This window comes from Strigops habroptila, chromosome 5 (assembly GCF_004027225.2).
Source record: "Strigops habroptila isolate Jane chromosome 5, bStrHab1.2.pri, whole genome shotgun sequence".
Classification (NCBI taxonomy): Eukaryota; Metazoa; Chordata; class Aves; order Psittaciformes; family Psittacidae; genus Strigops; species Strigops habroptila.
In genome coordinates this window covers 8,503,293-8,525,603 of record NC_044281.2, presented here as the reverse complement: position 1 = coordinate 8,525,603, position 22,311 = coordinate 8,503,293, and the positions used below count along the sequence as shown (strand labels likewise).

Below are 22,311 nucleotides of genomic sequence, written 5' to 3'. Positions count from 1 at the left end.
TCGGATTGAGTGGGAATACTTTTTTCTTATTTGAGTGGTATTAAAAATAGTCATCACAGCTTACCAATGCCTCAGCTCTACTGCCTCAGTTTAAAAGAACATTGGCACCACTGATGATTCAGGCAACATGTTTCTGTCCTCTACACTTGACTTATTAATGAACAGTTGGACACTCAGTAATTACTTAGCCATTTAAGCTGAAGACTGGTAAGAGCAAGAAAATACAAGATTTTGTAACATACAGAATAGCTTAGATTTTGGTTAGGTGTAAAACAATAAATAGCACTGACTGGAATGGATACAGTTCAGGGATAGCCATGTTACATGTCCATGAGGCTGTACAGTCCAATTTCATTCCAAAGCTAAATAAAAATTTCTCAAGCTTTGGGTTTGTAAAAGGCCACCTTTCACCTTTATACATTGCAGAGGTGGTTTTGGTAATACTACATCACCTTGGTGAAAACTAAAAAGCTTACATCAGGATCAGTGCATTTTACCTTACCATTTACAGCTTAAGGCTTTAAAACTCAGATTTTCTATCCAAAAAGCTCACGATTTTAAAACTCACTGAATACCTACTTTTTTAAAATTGAGACCCATGTATGCACTGAAAATAGCAAACAAGAACTGTCCCAATAACAAAGCAAAGCTAATCTCATCTAATGTGTTTTCGTTTTAGAAAGGCTGTCAATGAATGTAAAACATTCAGTTTTATCAGCTATTAAAGAGTAAGTCCAGTTTTAAAGCCTGGCAAATCAAAAACACATCAGAAATTATTTGAACCATGAAGCACAATACCACTGTATTTGTTTGAAAACAAAAGGCCATAACTTAACCAACAGGTTCTTGGGTGTTTTCACCTTTACGAGGCAATCCAGATAGGACACAGTGTTCCCAGTTCCTCTGAAAACAAATCCATACCTTTAAACCAGATTATTTCACATGTTTTAAGATAAATTTTTTGTTTTAGGGTTTTTTTTATAGTATGTGTATATTGCTAACGTGATTTATAAATAATGTAATTATTTATACAACAGTGACTATTTAGAACAATTTTTACAACAACTTTTATAAGAAGTCTGGTCTGGATTACTGCTAACCACGATTCTTTTAAGAAAAAGTTGTGTATAATATACATATTGTGACATTATCTGCAAAACCACTAACCATCATTTCAACATCTGGACTATCGTTCCAACAAACGGAACCACCCCAGTGTTATGCTTGGAATAACAATGTTTAGCAAACTTAGGATAATTTACATATAAACCAAGAGCTGAAGATTTGGGGAGCCAAATTTATTTCAGGAGACATATATCCTCATCACTGCCAGTTAAAGACCCAAGCATTTTGCTCTTTAGACATAACTGTGCTGCCGGAGCATCAGTAGGAGTCATTTTGTACAACAGCACTTGTTTTGGAGTTTGTTGGATAACTGCCAAGTAAAAATAGCTAATTTTCAGGTTATCAATATGGTTTTGTCATTTACAAAATCCCTGTTATGTAAACTGGTGAGCTAGCATAGCTGTTATCAGAGAATTTGGACCATTTCTTTGTAACAATAAGCTGCAGCTAACTAGCATATCAAAATCTAATCTGTTAATTGTAAAATGAACAAGATTGCCTGTGTGTTCGCAGGCAGATATATATATACACACACACTTTACCATTTGCCTATGAGGATGTCTTGACATTTTCAGTTACTAAAGATTCAGCCTAAGCTCTTCCTTTCATATGTTGCATGTGCAAGTCAATGCAGCATACCTACTCAAAACTCTAAATTAACAAGCAAGTTTAAATCTCCTCATTTACTCCTCTGAGAGTGCAATACACATAAAAGAGTCCTCCCCATCCCAGTTACAGACAGCAACTGAAACACAGCATGGTTCTTATTACAGTCAATAGATGCAGCCTGGGGAGTCGTCTTCCAGAAATCTCTCCATGCCCTTTAGCACAGCACATGGGGATAATCCTTATATTGCAGAAATATATTAAAAAGAAAAATAAATTCTTTACAAAATTCAGCTGAAACTGTTGCTGAACTTAAAGCCCCTCCAGCTCATGAAACTGGAATTTACGTGGAATTTGACAGCTTCCTGGAAAAAAGCTGTATACACATATAACAAGGATTTCACCAAGGGATTTATTTAAAGGTCCTACCAACTTGGTGCAGCCATGTGTCCCACACGGTACCCACGTGTTCTGCACAATTTACTCTTTTATTGCTTTTAAATACTTCTAATCCTTACACATGCAAAGGAGCTACAACTCCTATCTCCCTCTGTCAACAAACTCATTTAACAAAAACAAGAGCTTCCACCTCACCAAATTTCATTAAGGTTATACCTGTTATCCCTACTGACAGATTCAATGGATATGTGGGGAAAAAAGCAGAGCCCGAAGAAATAGGATTTGGTAACCACTGCGAAAGAAATAATGCATCAAGAAGAGATTAAAACCAGTAAGAGTGAGGAGGGGAAAAGAGTAAAGTGGAGGGGGGGAGTCAGCAGTACTTCTAAAAAGATAAAACTCCATCCATCTCCCATTCAGGAACGACTGAGTGAGATTACTGGAATGTAACAAACATAGTGGCAGTACTTAGACACACATTCAATGTACCTATGGACTTCATAGCAATAAATGATATTAGAGGCAGGCTGAAAAGTGCATGTAGAACACGACACTTGGGGCTGGGGGACAAGTCTATGTGTTTGTTTTAACTTTCTCATTTGCTGACTATAAACAACTGCAAATAGCAACAATAACTGAAGTGTGCATGATTCAGCAGTGGCTAGATATAGTCTGGCAGATAAATTCATGATGAAGTATTATTTTGAAGGTCCTTAGCTTTTTCTTTAAATTACTCAAGACTATACCACACAAGAAACCCAACCAAAACAGATCCCTCACAGCCTTGCTGTAAAGGCAAACATACATATTATGCAATTCATATTGAAATTTCAGGAAAATAAAAACAAGATTCAAAGTAAAAGAAACTTCTTTCTCAGTCATGACTATAGGATGCTTCCAGGTGCAAACTTATGGCTGTGTTGTCAAGACACTGGGTTTTTTCCTATATTTTGAGTTGGGGTATCTTTAAAACAGGATTTCCTAGAAAGGCAATATCCAAAGCTTTGTATTCGTAATTTGTTCCCCCTAGATGTTTAAGCAGGCAAGGGCATAACACACACGCATCCTTCAGGATCTCTGCAACATTTCCATATTTTAACACTTGGTATGAATGATGAAGTATCAATTCAACAGCTCTGGTTTGGGGTTTTTTTAATAACAAAATTCAGAAGCTTGCTGTTGTGGCAGTTTAAATACAATAAATAGTTTTTGTTAGCAAGGGAGGTGAGGAGCCGGGACACAAACAGATCTCTTTCTATGCTTACAGATTTACACAGTGCTCTCCAATGGCATTTATAACTCAAGTTAAAATATACCTTAAAAAGATTTTTGTAAATAGAGTAGAAAAAGTTAATGCAAATTCAAATGCATATAGAAGAATAAAACTTCTCAGTATAACCTGTGGAAAATAGTCTAGGTGGTATTGCAGAAACTCAAAATCCTGGCTTTAACAAAGATAGTGCAATTACTTTTAAAGGCAGGGAAAATATTTTCTTCATTTAAATTAACCATTCTCTTGCAAGCTTACAAACCCAAAAACTTCAGTATTCTTCAAATACTGAAGAGACAAAAAGTAAAAAGGTTTAGATTTTTCCTGGTTTAGAGAAGTGGTACCCACTACAAAGACACAAAAAAATGTTGCAAAATCTAAGTTAGAACAATTAATGTTTTAACATCACAATGAAGGTCTTACAGACTTCTGTGACAACATGACTTGAAAACAGGGCTCAACTTACTTTTTGTAGACCACACCTCTGTCTTCTAATTATATTAAAGGGTGAGTATCTTAAAGAAGCTTTATTAGCACAAAGCTATTGAAAGGAATTCCTCTCTAGCTATTGAAAACAAATAATACCGCAGTCTAAAGGTATTGATCGAACAATACCGATGAAAAACTACAAAGTATTTGAACAAAGACAGAATGACCCACACTACTTTCAAGAGCTGCGACCTTTTGCGTTTAATGAAGCTCACATTTTCCACCAAACAGGATCTGCAGTAGGTGTGTACCCAGCTCATGCTTCTGTCTCTTTGTTTAGTTAAAGGGTGTGTTGGTCTCGCACAGTTCTGTTTAAATAAACAAAAAACCGTGCACAATCAAATGCAAAGCCACCCTTTTGACGTCAAGTATTTCCCAGGTCAAACAGTGATGTTTTATGAACCTGGGTCTTCTGGAATATTTGTGGTCAACAAAAACACAGAAATACCAGATTTTTACTTTATCAGAGTTCCCCTGAAAACAAGATAAATGTAAGAACTTGATCTTATGTTGGACGGGCATTACTGCACTGCCTTACCTTGAAGTACTTCCATTGGGAGCACAGTCCAAGCATTTTCGAGATATGAGATGTAAATGTATCGAGCTGTATTACAGGCAAGACCAATGTAAAGCACTCTAAAGGAAGTAAGGAAAAGAGAAGTCAGGATAGTTTCCACTTTCTTTTTTTTTTTTGGTATGTTGTAACATAGCTTACTGCTTCAGAAGCTATTTGTACATGCACAGAACAGTTTGCCAGCCTAAAGCAACGCAAAATACAGTCTTTAAGTCCTACAACCAAACATAAACTCTCCTCTTGCCCACTCCAAACACACATTCAAGCTGAGGCTAAAGTTAAGACTCTCTTCAAAATCCTAATGGGAAAAAAAATTAGAAATGAAAAAATTCAAAGGGACAGCAAATCTACTGAACCTTTAACTATGCTCTGTAGTTCCATGCCATGCTCTACACTGCATTATATTTCAGAGAGACCATCTCTAAGCACATTCAACATCCCTTCCAAACAATCTTCTTTTCTCATGGTTCAGAGATTCGTTCTACCATTTTAATGTAAGCCTGGTGCAGGTTTGTATTAGATGAATTAATTTTACCCCAATTAATATAAGTTTATAGTCCCAGTATCTGCAAACTGCTCAGAACTACTCTAAAAACACATCCCACAGAAGCAATATGGTTTATAACAACATGCCTCAGGATGATCCTGTTGAAAAGCAGCAGATGCTGCATCTCAGAATGAAGAGGAAAAAGAAGCTCTTGTAACAGTTTTTAAACAATGAAGCACAAGGACTATTTGTGCAGTGCATTTCCCACTGCACGTTTAACCTGATGACTTTTCTCTTCCAGTTCTCAGACTCAGCTTAGCTTACCTCCAGGATGCTTACTCATCCAGCTATCTTTCCCTTATTTTTAGATGGATCTTAGGAAAGAGAGACTTAATTCAAAACATGTTTTTAGCTTAAGGAAAGATGCTATTGCTAAGTTTAAAGATTTTTTTTTTACAGGGACAAGGATAATTTATTGTCCACACATGGCTTCTTGGTTCACCCCTGGTTTGGCACAAGTGAAATAAATGCAATTAAAAGTATAAGCATAGACTGTGAAAGGGCAAGCTTTGTGCTGCATTTTTAATTATTCTGCAAAAGTAAAGCGAGATTTAATTAAGTGGTACATAGCCACTGAAAAATCTAGAGTGAGATGCAATCAAAAAGATGCAGCATCTTGTCAACATCTGAGGTCTCCAAACATACATGTTGACAGCTACAAAACCAGTACCATAGTTTTCATCACGTCAGTGACATCAAGAAACATTCAGGGCTATGCATTTCACAACAACATGGATATACAGAAGACAATTTGTTTTACTTTCAGCAAGTTGGGTAAGCTTGCAGGAAGTTCATCCCACCCCAAACCACGCATCAGACCAAGCCATGTTGCTTCCAGATACATGTGAGGTCCATGAATAGCTGGTTTAAGCTGCCTTTAGGCAATGCAAGCCCAAGCATTCATTGAAGAAAACATGGGAAGCCATGAAAATGTTCATTATGATACAATAAAGAGAAAAAACTTGTTCTTTGAGCCACGCATCATAAATTTCATCTCCCCCTTTAATTAATGCCTTCTGCTAGTTCCTTTTGTAGCCACAACTTGATGTAATTATGTACAATCACACTTCTGAAGTATATTAGGACACATGTGCCACAAAAGGTAAGCAAACATGCAAGGTCTTCAGGTTCCTTTCTTCATTGCCCTGCTGGTATAGACCAGGGTGTTGCAAACTCTTGGGGATACAAAGGAATTGCCTCACCATGTATTTGGTTTTCCCCATCAGCAGCACAGATGTGCCCAGAACTGTCCAGGACCAGTTCTTGCAGCTTAATTTCACTTTTGCCTAGCAAAATCTTCGCCTGTGCATCAATAACCTTCTTCCCACCTCAGCTGTCCCCTGTCACAGCCAGACTAGAGAGGCAAAGAGGACTCCTGCTCCATAGCAGCACCACTAACACACTCAGCTACCTGGGCTCTTCTGGCATGTTACACTTGCAGAAAGATTGGGATTCAGAGTTTAAGAGCAGCAATTTAGCCAGGTTCTACCTTTTAATTTGTTAGAATATGTACAGAGTTTTAGGTAAATTGCAGTTTCTGCAATTATGGTTTTGGAGTGGCACATCACAGGAGAGCTTCTGTGTATTTAGAGTTGTATCAAAAATGTATTTATAATGATCACTTGGGCTCTTTATCACAACTAAATGGAAAATGCAAACAGATGTTCCTTATGAACCCTATATGCAATATCCACAGAGGCACCGTATTCAATTTACAGGTTAAACACTTAAAGCACTGAATCTATATTTATGTTAAGGAGAGTAAGCTGTTTACAGCCATGACTACCAGTCTCTGCTTCCTATAAAAACTCACACGCTGGAATTGTGGTCAGACAAACACATTCAAGCTTAACCTCAAGCAGGAGGTTATTTTCAGAGATTAACATCATCTTCCTAAACTCAATAGCAGTTTCGAGTGCTTCTACAGAGGATACCATTCAACAAAGGTATCTAAATAGACAGCTGGTTTTGTACGCTTTTCCATCGCAATATCCTCTCAAAGAACTTGTGGCCTTCACCACACCAAGGAGGTGTTTATATTTTTTAATGAAACTCTACTCTGTCATCTCTCAGGTGGTGTCTGAAGCAGACAAGGCAAAAATACCCTTCTAACATCTTCAATACTACCTCTCCTGTACTATGACAGAACAGCTTTCGAGCTGATCACTCACATTACTCCAGATTAATCTAGTGACCTGCTAATATACAACTGTTAAAAACACTAGCAGCATGTATAACATATGCACACATGCCATGCACGTGTGTATGAAGAGTAAAGCTAATGAAGTCAGGAATCAGGCATTTTAATCACCGCCTGTTTAGCATGGTCATGTTTAAAATGCTTGGACAATAATTTGAGTATTAGTTAAAAAAAAAACAAACCAACACCTCAGTGAAAACAGATCAGCTTTCAAAACATTTTAAGGGTCTTATATGCTTCCCCATACAATGGTAGAAACAAAGTTTCACAAAGCAAGAAAAGGAAAACTGAACTTCTGACAAGGGTGTAAGGCCTGTTTTCTTGTAGTTCTACAAAGCACAGTCAATAGCATTTTTTTCTGCTACTGTGACAGCGCCTGCAGTTCTGGTACTCATGCCTGTCTCCAGTGAATCAGAACAGGAAGAAAAGATTGAACGATAATGTTCAACTAAATATTACGGAAAGATTGTCTATATCTAGGAATCTTAACAACCCAGAAGAAATTTTGAGCTATTATAGCTAAAAAAAAAATAATTATATAAATATAGGGGGAAAAAATGTACAAAACGCCATTCTCAAATGCTTCTGGCTAAGGTGGTTTCAAAGACAATATATCGTTGGTTCTTATTAATGGAAGACTTAACATCTGTACTAAAAGGCAGCAGACATATACGGAACTATCAAAGAATATGAGCTATGAACTCCTATACTTTCGTCTTTAAAAAAAGGTTGCCTCCTCTTGAACAAACTATACATTACACACAGCTCAAAGAGTACAGGAAGGCAGGCAACCAGGAGACACCTCATAAACTGTGATGACTAAATACAAGCAAGCATTAGATAACATGAAAGTATGACTAATGTGTATTTCCCAGGTGTAGGTATAAAGAATGTTGTTTCATTGCAAATAGGAGCTAGTGTTTAAAACAACTTCATCTTGATCCAGTCTTGGCTTCGTAGGCTTAACAGTGCAAAGAAGAAGAAAAAATATAGGCGTTAATCCTGTGCATTATCTTTCTTTTCACTGGTCAATGCTTCTATCCCCTTCTATTTCATCTTATTCACAAGCCTACCATTCTGTTGGTTTTTGTTCTTTCTCTAGTTGAAGTCTAAGCCCGAATTCTGTATTGTATTCCTGACAATATACACAGAAAAAGCATACCCGAGCTATTTTTAGATATCAAGATTGTGATCTGTTCTCACCGCTCCTCCATCACCATATCCTTCCTCCAGTCTTTGCATGCAAGGTGTCACATTTTCTCATACTGATTATTGTCAAACTCAGAAATTAGAAGAGTGACTCAAAGCCAAGGGATCCTCCTTAGTTCAAAGGAAGGAAAAAAGCATCTTTAAAGTAATCTCTCAAATTACCATGCTAAGCATCTCAAACATTTTTAGTAGAGGTCAAATGAATCAAAAAATTCATCCCAGCAAAACAAAAAAAAACAAACCCACAAAACAGAAAATGCACAAAAAGAACAGTGAAGACAGCTTAAAAATTCATCTCATGTATGATTATAAACAGGGCCTTTGGAAAGGACATGATGCTAAGAACACAGAGCTCTGTGCTCAGTTGCACAGAGTACCTGAGTAAATGTAAAAACACCCTTTTATGATTTCATTAACTCAGATTTCCCCCTGAGCTTTTCTTAAAGAGCAGTGAAGGGATTTAGAATATGCAAAATTAAGTCAATTATGAATTTAGTGGAAAACAATGTACACTAAACAACATGCTGGAAGAAGTCAGTTTCACTTACACAGGGCAAAAATGATGGGAGAAGCCCCGCAGGGCCATCTCCCTTCAGCAGCTGACACAAGCAGCTGCAAGGAACTGAACTCGTAAATGACACCACCAGGCTGCAGCCTCATTCTGCCAACACCCAGAGTCTGATCACCAGGACATGTGCACAGGAGGTGCTCCCCTCACTTCTTCATCTCATCCTCCTCCTCTCAGCGTGCAAGTGACACCTTTCCAGGCTACCGCGGGGGCAAAGAACTGCCCCACAAGGAGAATCCAAGAACGGTTGGGTTGGAAAGGACCTTAAGATCACCTAGTTCCAATCCCTGCGCCATGGGCAGGGACACCTCACACTAGACCGTGTCGCCCAAGTCTCTGTCCAGCCTGGCCTTGAACATTGCCAGGGATGGAGCATGCTAAAGCTGGCTAAAGCAGGAGTTTTCCAGAATGCTGCTACTCACAGGAAAAAAATGTAAAATTAATGGTATTTGTATGTCAAAACAGACAATCTTTGAGTGGGTGGCGATTTGCAAAGATCTCTAACAAAGCTTTGCATCACTGAACTAGGGTGTCTTCCAAACCGTCTGCAAAAGGTTGCAGTGCCAGGCACAATGCACGTACGAACGTGCAACTCAAACACAAAGGAAGCTTTTCAGAGGATTTTCAGCTCCTAAAATAACAATAAAAAACTCCATCAGGCAAGCTACGTAACTGAGCAGGACTTGGAATTTTAAAATAAAAATTAGCTTGAATTTCACTTTGTAACATAAGGCTAAGCCTGAAACTCAGCATCTTTTTGTACAGCTCTTTAATGATTGCTAACATCTTACCTGATATGACCAACCAATTCAATCAATTTGTGGCTGAAGAAGTAGGCAGTCAGCTCAGACACATGACTGAGCACAGAACAAACTCCAAAGAGCGTGGTGGTACCATTCAGGTCTTCCAAGTGCCAGTACAGAAAGGTGAACACAAAGCCATATCCAAACCCCATGAACCATGCCACGAAGAGCACTGAGCCATACTGGATACTACATAGCAGTTTTATTAGGTCCCAAAAACTGAATGACTGTGACTGGGTCATACTGGTAGGAGTGTTATCAGAGGATTCGTTGGAGGCATTTCTATCCACCTGTGAGATTTCTACCTCTTTTCTCTTACTTTCATCTTGCTTGAAGTGCGCATAATGGAATCGAAACTGGGTGGCCACGATCAATGCCATTGTCATCAGAACACCAAAAACGATGAACACTATCCTGTAGTTCTTGTACTCAGGAGCTTTACATCCTTGACCTTCAATGCTAACTTCTGTATGGGTATAGTCAATACCAATTCCCACAGAGAGCATGGCCAGGCCCCAGCCCAGAGACCCCCACATACGCTGCAATCCATACCGGTCCCTGTGTTTGCCGAGGTACTGCAGAGTTACAGTGTCCACAATAGTAACAGAGGAAGCACTGAAAAATTCTCCTATGATGACAACCAGCAGAATGAGTAGAAAGATGGCTTCTACTTCTTGTTGATCATAAATGAGCACAGCTTGGTCAGAAGGCATTGGCTTTGTGGTGACGGCAGCTGGCAGGGTACTTGGAGTCATGTTCCCTAGTGAGACCGGGCTAGTGGTGGTGTTTTTCACAGTAAGATGGGTACTGTTTTCCACGACAAACTCCAAGTCACTGCTCTGCGTAGGTAACAGGAATGTTACCTCAGGATTAGCTGTCCCTGTTGTTTCCAAAGCGACTGGGCTGGAAGTGAGCAGGTCTCTCTTCCTGCGAGCTTTCGGGGATGCAGTACTTGCAGTGGTTAGCGGAGAAGACATCGAGATGTTTTGCGAAGCTGTTGTGAAAAGGCTGCTTGCATTGGTGGGGTGTGCTGGGGGGAGGCCCCTTGGTACGCATCTTAACGTGGCAGGTCTAACAAATCCAATCCCCAGGTTAAATAAAACCCAGCATAAAAGCGAAAACAGGAGGACAATCTTCCCTTTCTTGAAGCGATCTGCCACCACCCCCCAGAAGGGAGCACTGCAAAACTCAATAAAGTACCTGATGCCTACCAGGAGTCCACTCTGACTGGGTGACATACCCAGCTGCTTGTAATACACAGGCAGCAAGGGGTAGAGGGAGCCATATGCAGAATAGAAGAAAAAATAGAAGACCTTTGAGATGAGGAGATCATTGTTTATTTTGACGCAGTGCTTTTCTAACCAGTCTAGCTCCTCATCCGGGACAGTGGTTGTCTCTGTTGAAGGGGACTCATTATGGGGTGGCAAGTCTTGATCCTTGGAAATGCCACTGAAAGGATCAGCAAGCACATACTTTCTCTTTTGTTCTTCTTCGTCGTCGGTTAAAATGGCAACCTTATCATCAGCTGCCATGGTTTACCACAAGCATCCAGTATCTTTATATTCTCTCAAGGAACTAAGGCTACCCTGTGAACAAATAAAACATAACATGGTTAAGGTACCACACGGGAACTGACCTGCAATGCCAGTCATCAAGGACAAAGCCAGCTTCTTTTTTTGTAGGTGACATCCCTGAGCAATAAATGCACTATCAAGGTGTGGAAGGCCATTTGTCTAGACTAGTGGTATGTGATAGCATCAATAAAAATGTGGTTTATGACCAATTCTGTGAAGTTCTCCCAACAGCAGCTTTAATATTGTGCTATAAGACATATTTCACGTTTAGGACAGGGAATAATTTATATATTCAAAGTTACTGTGGCAATTACGTGCTAGCACTTGCAAGTCTTTTCTTTCAAGTTGTCTTTTCTCCCCCAAGGCTAACTGCTTTATTTCCAGTATTCCCTACTATACTAAAGGATAGCCATGATTTTGTAATTAAGTAACGCAGCCACATATATATCTGTGTTTTTTTAATTATCAAAACAAATTATTATCCAAAGCCTCATGACGGCTTTCAAAAGGTTCATCAACCTCCTCTTGAAACTCAATTTCCTAAACACAACTCCAGCAGAAACTGGTGGGAGGCTTAAGCTTCTTGGCTGAATGAGAAGAGAGATGGGAATCAGGATGGGGCTTTAAGGTTAAAACAAGGAACTCTCAAAATTAGGATAACAACTTCAAAGGCATCAAAGACCTGGGAGCAATGAAACACAGGGACAAAGAACAAGTACAGACCCTATAATGACCTCTTCAAGTCCAAATCTGAAATTGCAGAGAGGTGGATTGGGAGGTAACTGCCTGTAGCTGCCCACATTTACCCTCTGCAGAAAACCGTAAAACTGGAAAAGCAACAATTGAAAATAAATTCACCACTACTTAGACTTTCATTTGACCAACCAGCTCTCACATTTAAAAACAACAAACTAATAAGCTAAGCAAACTAACAGCAGCTTTCCTGCTTTCCTTTCAAGGAATACAAAGGAAAAGCTCTGCCAGCAGGCTACCAGCTCAAAATCATTCTATCAGGCAACTATTTCTGCTATATTAGTATCTGTAAATTTAACCTAGGAATATTAGCTCATGTTCATTACGAGAAAGTTTAACATTTAATCTATTTTTGGTTTTGTCATCCCTTTGTGGTTTGGATTAGTGTTCCTATCACACAGGAACCTTTCCAAGCATCAAGGAAAAGAGCATTTTATTCTAGAAGAACCTGAAATTTCTCCAAAAGCACTCAAGTTATAATCAGGAATAACTTCTCCAGGAATTTCAAGTATTTTTTTGCAGGTCTGCACTTTACTTCCACGAGAAACACTCCAATGAAATTGCAGTCTTTCAAAACTCAACTGTAAGCACAGTATCGTCCCCTTAAAATTAGTCATGCATTGATATAGCCAGTGCCTTTAAATTAATTGTTGTTCAGAATTTATTTAAATACTGACAATGGATTTGCAAACCAATGCAAGGCTATTAACCGAAAAGAGACCCTAACGTTGACAAGCATGTTAATTTAACTGTTTCTTACTGATCCAACACATATCAGCTGATAGAACAAACCATGGATACTTCTGAAAGCAACAGTCCATTAAAATAATCTAAACCTTACACAGTTCAGGGATAGACAAGTCTAAAAATACCACCATTAAATTCCCAAACACTCATGAGGTTTTTTTGTGTTCTTCACTTCTAAATGTGATTTCAATGGGATACTACCTAGGAGGATCTCTGGTTTCACTTAGGGAGAAAAGGTTGCATAAAAATCTTGGAACCTTAAATATTCATGTATTCAAGGTCAGAAGTTAAAACAATGCCAGCACACAGAGACTGCTTTTTTCTCCAGTTCCTTCAGAGACAATCCAATTAAAAAAAGTATTTCAAGTATCAAAAGATTAGAAAAAGGTCTCATTAAGTTGTTAGAACAGGCCAATGTGAAAACACATTTTCTTGCTCTTACCTACTACCATCAAAAGCCACATGAACCAAAACCCAGCAGCTGTCTAGTTAGCTCCTGCAGTTTTTGATTCAGGCAGTCACTTCCACCTGACAGCTGGAAGGACTGTGGGGTTTTTGCTCATATATTTGCTCATTTTCCGCTTCTATATCCGTAAAACAAGTCCTTCTAACGAGTAAATTAGATCAGTCATCATCTGTGCTTTTATTTTCTTTATGCCTTGCCTGCTTTCACAACAAAGACTCCAGAACTTGTGCAGGGCCCCACTTATGTCAAGGGGATGTAACTGCGGTTTCAGTGCTGTTCTGTGTCCTACCAAAACAGTATATGCTCATCTGTTTGCAGAACTTGCTTTGTAGCTGTATCAGAGCTTTACAGCATTTAATTGTGAAGAATAAATTTCCTCCCCTGTCCCCATGACGTGACAAGATAGAACTCATATTTTAACCACCTGGGTATTAGGCCAACTTCTTTGCGAGTATGAACGGAAACTTACCCCGATTTAAACAACACAGCCATGTTCTTTATCCTTATATATGAGCTCCGAACCAGCTGATTTCATATAAATTATACTGAAAGCTTTTAGAGCAAAGAGTATTAAATCTTTTTAAACTCCATTTCCCTTTTTCACTGTAATGGGGCTTCAATTTTGTACGTTGTATGAATAGGGGGTATGTTAAAAATTGTTATATTGTTCATCTTTAAACACTTCAGCTGCTGCATCTTCTTCCTCCCTCCCTCCATAACTCATATCTGCCCCAGCATCCGTCTTATTGTAATCTGTTGTGCGCAAGGATTAATCCAAAAGATCCACTCCTAGTATTTTGACTAGAACATCTTGGGTTAGAATGGTATGAAAAGTATATTTCACAAGCATTTCAGTAAATATTTTCCCACCCTAAGAGTGTTTCATTGAATATTATTAATAACACAGAATATACTCTTCAGAAATGTAACAGCATCAAGACTAGTAGAAGCCATATGGCATTCTTTAATGTTTTGATCACTAGTTTCTTTAGGAGCCAGGCTTTTGAAAGTGATTTTATTTAGCAACTTCTTAAAGACTAAAAATAAATGACTGCAAATGAGAAAACCAAAGTAGTGGTATTGTTACTGAAAAATCCACAGAAAACTTAGTAATCTACAGGACTTTCCTTCTACTGACAAAAACACCTATGCCAGTCAGTAAGTAACCACCTGGTTTACATCATACCTCCAGAAAATCAAACCAGATGGAAAAACAATGTCCTTTTAAGTGAGACTAGTTATCTACTGGTTATTTTAACCATAGTCTTCAAATACTGTATCTTCACTTTGCAAAACCTTTTTCCGATCCACAAGACGGTAGGAGGATAGAAGACAGCACTACCAGCAAGTTTAAAATGAACAAGAGAGTATGAGCAAGGAAGAAAGGTTTAGACAGTAAACAGAATGGATTTCAGTGTGAGAACAGATTTTAACTCACTGAGGCAGAATGAAGCAAAGTTTTGGTAGACGCCTGTCGATTGTCATCAGTTCAGCCAGGTCAAGTGAGACCAGAGATGTTGCAGAGTGGCAACATCACTCTGAAAAATAGGAGTAACAGTTTTGAAGCCATCTTCCCTAAACTAGACAAGTGCACACACATACAACAAAGCCCTAAGAAGAAACTTCTGCAAAGATGCTGAGAAAGCCCCTCAAAGGGCAAGGGGAAGAGGTGTAGCATGTGGACAGCGCAGCAGTTAGACATCACAGGAAAACACCCTGGTCCTGCAGCAGACAAGCAAGCTTTTGTCCTCCCACAGGTTTACGTTTCCAAACCACTCAGAACAGGGAACCAAGTCTTTGTTTCCTCACCATCCCGTCACCCCTGACATGGTGGAAAAAGTCTTCATTACAACCTGAACTGCCCACTTCCCCCCAGTCCATGATCATACCAGCCCAGGAGCACAAGTCCCTTGCTCAGAGCTGCACAGGAAACTTGTGGCCAACATGGCTTTCTCAGGCTGCAGATTAATTCTGCAACATCACTCGTGCTCTGAGCAGCTCATGCGCTGCTCAGATATGAAGAATATACTTTTCAACCACAAGACTATTCTTCCTTCAGGCTTTGCACAGATACATAAGTACTAGAATCCGTTATTTTTCCTAAATTTCCTGATACAGATTGCTGCCACCTGGTTTACATCGTACCTCCAGCAAGTCAAAATACACTTTCAAACCCTTACATCGACACATCTTTTGTCCAATCATCTTCTGCTAACAGCTACAGCAACTTTCCTGAAGACTTGTACCTTTGAGCAACCTGAACAGGAAAAACCATTTGTCCCAAGGAATTCAATGATGACAAATGCAATGGCTATTTTAACAAGGCTTTTAGGCAGGTAGGTGGAACAAGTCAAGTATGGGTATTCTACACATAGTTAAGGATCTTCTTAGCGTTCTTGGCTTTTTAATTTCTTAAACTGATCCTCATTTACTCTGGCTTTCCTAGGAATTAAGAGGATTTCAAGCTCAGAAAGGATAAAAAGCTAATCTGTTCAAGACAACCTGACATTATAAGAAGTTCACTATAAAACAAAAGACAATTATAATAAGGAAAATAGAGTATACTAAAACTCAGCTCTCCCCTTGGAGTCACTCTTCCCAAAACCTGGGGAAAAAACCAGAACACCTCAAAACACCTGCTTTGCACTGTATCTCAGGACAGAAATTAAAGCCAATCAACAGATCAGAGTGGGTTAGCAAATTCCTAAACCTCTCAGGGAAAACATCATGGCATTAACACTTCACTTGTAGACCAGCAGAAAGTTAGATTTGGGGTGAAGGAACACTGCTGTTTTTAAATAAAGTTTAATTCAGCATAAATATTCCATTCATTAGGCTTTGAGAATTAAAGCACAATTAAGAGTCACAAAGCAGAGCCTCAAAAATCAGGCTTTGGATATACAATGAATGTAAAACCAAACCAAACAAAAAAACCCAGAGGACAGTTAACCAGAAGACAGTGCAAATGATCAAGAGTAGCTTAAGCCCTAGCAAAATCACTGTATTTATAGAAGATTTGTATTTATACAGTCTCAGAAAAAATACTCTAAGAATAGAATTTCAAACCAGGAATCATTAACCGATCTCTGAAGCAACACGTTCCTGTAAGAACAGAGCAGGATATCTGCTTTGTCTTATCCACACCTGTTTGCACTGTGTGGATAAGACAAAGCCACTGGACATGGCATCACATCTTATTTTATGCTCTCAGACTTCCACAGACTAGCAAACTGATGGTGTAGCCAACACATGACGTTTTCATATGAATATTTTTAAATCTGTTAATAGGAAATATGTTTCATGAATAACCCTTTTTTTTTAAAGTCACTAATTATTGTTTGATTCAGAACAGGTCTGTGCTAGGGAAGCAGACTTAAAAACTATCCATCTTCTAAAGAAAGCTCACCTCACTCAGCCCCCAGCTGATGCAACTGCCATGAATGCACCCATCATATTGCTCATGCACAGTATGTCCTCCTCAGCCCCCCTTGTCTCATTGATCTAAACTACAAAACCTTTGGATGAAAGACCTTCTGCTACAGGATCTGTGCAGCATCTCCCAGAATTAAGCCCTACATCCAGCAAGCCTGCAAGGCATCGCTGTAATAAACATGAATAATAGACCATGTTTTCCATTTCCAAGGAAGTTTCACCCCTAAGGAACAGCCTGGCGCTGTCGCCCGCATCCATGCCAAAAAGGAGGAGAATTTTATGCAAACAACTTACATCATGACAGAGGAGTACATAGGCTTAATTTACTCTTGCTTCACGTACCCAAACCTCTCTCATGTAGGCCGACCTGAGGCAAAGTCCTTGGAGGGGCTGTCCCCTGCCAAGCCATATAGGCAACTTGCACAGGCTGACCCACCTGCCCCACATCACCATCCCCTGCTCTCTAATAGCAAGGAGTCCTCTTGTGAGGCCCCACCATGGACACCTTGCTCTGAATTTATAAAATCAGGAATAAATCACATTTAGTGAATTAACTCAGTGCTGGGAAATATATTTCTTTCAAGTCTGAAGTGAAATATTAGCGCTGTAACATTAACCACCACAATTAGGGCTTCCATGAAGTGAAACCACCTTGTTCTAAACCACTTAACTCTTAAAATTGCTTTATTTTGTGTTACTGACATTCACTCACTTAATGTGTTGGTCGATAGGCTTTTCTACTTCATTCAATTTGCATATAAAACCCCACATACTTTGATACATTTAGTCAACTAGATTGAGACACGACAGTATGTCTGAAGTATGTCAACATCAGGTTTATAATAGGTTTAATGCGCTTTATGATAGGTCTGAGGTTGCTAAGTTGATACAATAGTGCTTAGCATTAACATTAAAGATGACAAGAACACTATCAGATCCTCATCTGTTAAAGAAAAACCATTAAACTCACATCTTAGGACTCCTGCTTTCCAATCATGTTTTCTATTAAATATGTGCACGTGAAGGTGTCCCAGAAGACTCTATTTCTTAATCAGCCTGGTTTTAGTCAGCATTAGACTCAATTTTTTTAACCAGTTTTTAATTTACCAAAGACACATCTGCACCACCAAGATTTACACTTCATTAGTGATGGCAAACAACAAGCGTGCCTTCAACAACAGGCCCGGCAAGCACCCGGGGTCAGGCCTGCAGGGCTCCACAGGCTGAGCTGCTGCCAGCGCTGGGGAGGGAGGCAGGCACCCGGCTGGAGCCCGGCTGCGGCAGGAGCAGCAGGGCTGTGCCAGCACTGAGCAAACCCTGCCACGGGGCAAACCCAGCTGCTGCTGGGGCCGGGCTGTGCCACCCATCACGCTCTTCCACACTGCTGTACGCACTCGGGCCCACTGTGCTGTAACCGAGATGATGATGAATCTTACGTTGTATTTCAGTTGTGCCCTAGCACCAGCTAAATCAGGGATCAACCACAGCTTCCTCACTTCATCAGCTTTTAGCTCTCATAGTCTCAGCCCACCTGTTTGAACTCTTTTCTTGAAATCTGCTTAGGATTTTTACCACGTTTATGACTGCTATCACGAGCACCATCCTTAAAAAGAGGATTGTTTTCTTTTCCCCTATTTCCCAGTGCTGCCTGTGGAGAATACAAACAATAAACGTCGCCTTTGTCCACTATTTATAACCAGGGAAACAAGTACGAAAAAATAACCAAGCTAGAAAACTAGCATTTTACAATCTTTTTCCTTGGTCATTACTAAATACAGTGGACAACTAGACCCTGTGTATCTCAGTAACGTAATAAATGTTTTGGGGAAGTTTTTACTGAGATACTCCAGAGTTACATTCATACAGCCACTCTCCTCTCTACCAAACTACAAGTTCATCACTCTTCAACACTGTATTTCTCATTAACACAACATTTAAAAAGTGTGCTGACCAAACGTGGGCTGTAAACTCCATCTAACTTAGGATCTAACAGGCATCTGTAACACCTATGGTACCTCCAGCATCAATTTCTTAAACAAGCATCTATTCCCACGCTTGCTTTAATAAACAGAGGAGCAACTGACAACCTGCTTACTAAAAAAACATCGTACTTTCAGGATTTAAGGGTTCAGAAACCGAATGACAGCCACACGTAACACCACGGCTGGGTATTAGCAGCAGGGACGAGCACAGGGACGCCTGTACAGGAGTTCCCACGGGACACGGCCCAGCCCGGGGATGGAGGTCACACGGGAGGGCTCGGGACATTCGGCGTTGGATGGCTCGGTCACAGGTACGGTGGTAACGCCTCAACCAGAGCGCTGAGCTCCTGATGGTGAGGACCAGCACCCTAACGAGGTCGCCGCTTAGCCACAGCCAACCTCGGGGGACCTCAGTGAGGGCGAAGCAGCGCACACCGACCACCCGGCTCAGTTGAGGAGCAGATCGGCCCCGGCGCGGCGCAGGCAGCGAACACCTCCGGGAAGGAAGCGCTGAACGCAGCAGCCGTTACGGAGGGAAGGAAAAGGCTGAGGCAAGGGCCCAACGGCAGCATCCTGGGCGGCTGCGGGACAAGGCCCCTCACCCCAGCGGGGAGCAAGCCGGAGCCGGGTCAGGGATTGGGAAGGGGAACGGCCTCACCGGCCCGCCGGCGGCCCGGCTCCCAGCGGCAGCGCCCAGGTGCGCCACAGCCGGCCCGCCCGCCGGCAGCCCCGCAGCGACCCCCGGGTCGGTACCCGCCGGCCCGCGGTCAGGCCCGCCCGCTGCCGGCGCCCCGCGGAGCGCGGCCAGGGGAGGCGGCGGCGGCGCCCGGGCTGCCGCGGGCCTGGCTGCCGGCCCGGCCCCCCGCGCACCGCGGGGCCCCGCTGACTCACCTCGCCCGGGGGCGGCTCCGGGGGGGCGCGCAGCCGGGAGCATCGCAGCCCCCTCCCGCCGCCACCGCCTCCTGCCGCCGCGGCTGCTGGGGGCGGCGCCTCCGCGCACCCTCCACCGCCCGCCCCCCCCCCGGCCGGGCCGGGCCGCGCCGCGCCGCGCCGCCGCCGCCGCGCAGAGGCGCTGAGGGGAGGGATGGAGCGGGCCCCCGCTCGGCCGGCGCTGCCGCCGCCGCCGCCGCGCTCCCGGGTCCCGGTCACGCCCGGCCCGGCCAGCGACCCAGGGGCTAGACGGGGCTCCGGGCAGAACGGGGTGGCGGTCGGTTTACTTACGTGCTGTGCTGAGGCTGCGGATGGCAGGTCTGCACCTCCGCTGGGCCACGTCTGTCTTAAGAATAGCGTTTGGGGAGCGTTCGTGGACCCTAAACAACCAAATAACTCAACAGTCATAGTGCTTCCTGCTCTTCAGAAGTTCCAAACACGGAATTACAGCACAAGGAATTAAACTATTACCTGTAGTGCCTTCCGCAGCCGCTCGCATCATCCCTTTAGTAACACCGTTTCTGGAATTATATACAAATTAAATTGCGTAAATGCTTGAAACGACAACATAAACTTCCCCGCCTCCCCCCCCCAGCCCCCCACGGTAATTATTGAGGCAGAAAAACGAAGGCAGGGAGAATAACTTCCTAGCAACAACTGAGCCGTGTTGCAGTATCTAAAGGTCAGCAGTGTTAAGCTAAGCAACGGGAGTAATCAAGGCACAAAGTGAAAGGTCAGCCTGGGATTTGGGGTGTTTATCAGCCCTGAACTGACCCCGGGGCAGTGGAGTTGTCTGAGGACTCAGCTCAAGCGCTGAGGTGAGGGTGTTCTGTACACGGGAGCGCAGGCTGGGCTGCAGTCCAAGCAGAGTCAGTAACACAAGCAGGCTCCACGGGCCATCCCTCCCCACACCACACACGAGCTGTTTCTACCCAGGTCACCGACATTAACTGGGTATCACAGGACAAACACGTTACTGCTTGCATCTTCTGACATGTACCTCCCTCTTCTGAGGGAGGATCCTTCATTCCTCAAGGGGGACAAAAAAGAAAAAAAGCATTATTTTGCCCAAGGGAAGAAATTAAGAAAAAACTACAAGTTTGCATAATTGAGGCAGACAGAGAAGAATGGGGGCACCACGGGTGTTTGACCCATTTAATTTGAGTCCTCACTGAAGTGGAAGAGACACCAGTGCCCGTGGAAGGCAGTGCTCTCTTAAGGTTGTTCTCCTGCCATGCTAAGGTACTAATGCAGTGTGATCTGTGTGTGCGGATACGAAGGCCATTGAGGTCACCATCATCCCCTACAGTAAAGGCTGCTCCTGGAGGCGGCAGGAGACGAAAGCTGGATGTCATATGGGAGATGACCTGAGGCAGGAGAAGGCTTGTTTATCATCTGTCTCTGGAGGGATTTTCAACACTCTTCATCTTTGAGAATCTCCCCTATGGGTAGTTAACCACAGAGAGAAACCACGTCTGAGGGGACCAGGAGTGCAGGCCTCCTGTCATCTTGCTGAATTCAGAGACGGAGAACTATCAGCTCATATAGTGGGGGGTTAATTACAAAATATCACTGTAATAAACCAGATGTCAGCTCCACACGAAACAATTTAATCTTGATGGAGACTTTCTGGCAAATGACTACAAATGCTTTTAGAGAGAACATCTATTTCAAATCATTTCCAGTCACTGTTTGTGAACTGAAAAGAGAAAACTGATCTTTGTAGTCACAGACTACATTTACTGGAGCCATAAAAGCAGTCTTCCTCTAAACTGTGATAACTCAACATTGCCCACCACACACACACTAAGAATGTGACCATGTTCTGCAGCTTTGCTTGTATTACCTTTTCTTGGAGCTGTGTTTTTGAGGAGATACACCTTGACCATTCCCCTTCCTTCTACTTGATTTCATTGGTGCCAGGAATATCCCCTAAACAAACAAACAAATAAATGCTTTCTGAGTAGAGGAATCAAGACAAAATATGTAACATTTCTTTGCAGGTTGTTGCATAACTTGGTATGTGAACAAAGGGTTGCAGCCAAGGACCAGAATACAGAATATGACTAATACAGAGTAATTTACAATGTTTTCTTTGCCCAAGGGAAGAAGTTGAGAGAAAACTGCAAGTTTGCATGGCTGCAGCAGACAGAGAGAAATGGGGGAACAATGGCATGTATAAATATGTATATGTATCTCCTTACCTACATACATAAATGGTTTCTTACTGAGTTTAAAAGCCAAATCCAGTACTGAGCGAGTTCGGTGACATGGCTCAGCCTGGGGTCCACAGCCTGCAATTGGTGTGAAGTGAGCACTGCGAAAAGCCTCTTTCAGTGAGGCTCTGTGTGAAGATCTGGATTACAGACTGTTAGGAATTACTACACTTGCTCAGAGAGTTCTTTTGCTGTTCCTTAAGCTATGAAAATGAGGATTAGCAAAAATGGAGCAAGTGCTACACTGCACACAAACTGTCCTAATCTATCCTTGTCACAAAGGACTACACATTTCTAGCCAAAGCAGTGTTCAGAGAAAGGAAATGTAGTTGTACCCTACTTAAAGTACAAAGTTTTCTATTAAAGCAGATGCTAGTGTAAAACATCACAGAAAATAAAAATCTGAGTCAGGTGTAAAATC

General features: G+C 41.8%; 1 protein-coding gene across 7 annotated transcripts in view; it reads right to left on the bottom strand.

Annotated features, from left to right (window-relative positions):
* MFSD6 (major facilitator superfamily domain containing 6) overlaps positions 1–20,584 on the bottom strand; it is a 29,739-nt gene extending 9,155 nt beyond the window's left edge. Inside the window, exons 1-5 of one of the 7 annotated variants that reach the window (XM_030487111.1) lie at positions 20,146–20,214; positions 19,966–20,054; positions 11,819–11,951; positions 9,779–11,381; positions 4,428–4,525 (exon numbers count right to left, since the gene is read on the bottom strand). In XM_030487111.1, coding sequence (XP_030342971.1) covers positions 4,428–4,525; positions 9,779–11,322 — 1,642 coding nt within the window. In that variant the 5' untranslated portion in view covers positions 11,323–11,381; positions 11,819–11,951; positions 19,966–20,054; positions 20,146–20,214. Of the gene's footprint in view, positions 1–4,427; positions 4,526–9,778; positions 11,382–11,818; positions 11,952–14,768; positions 14,869–19,635; positions 19,819–19,965; positions 20,055–20,145; positions 20,364–20,448 lie in introns of those variants that run through there. The other 6 variants (XM_030487110.1, XM_030487107.1, XM_030487108.1 and 3 more) reach the window with 6 other exon arrangements.
* Positions 20,585–22,311: the final 1,727 nt, after the last annotated feature.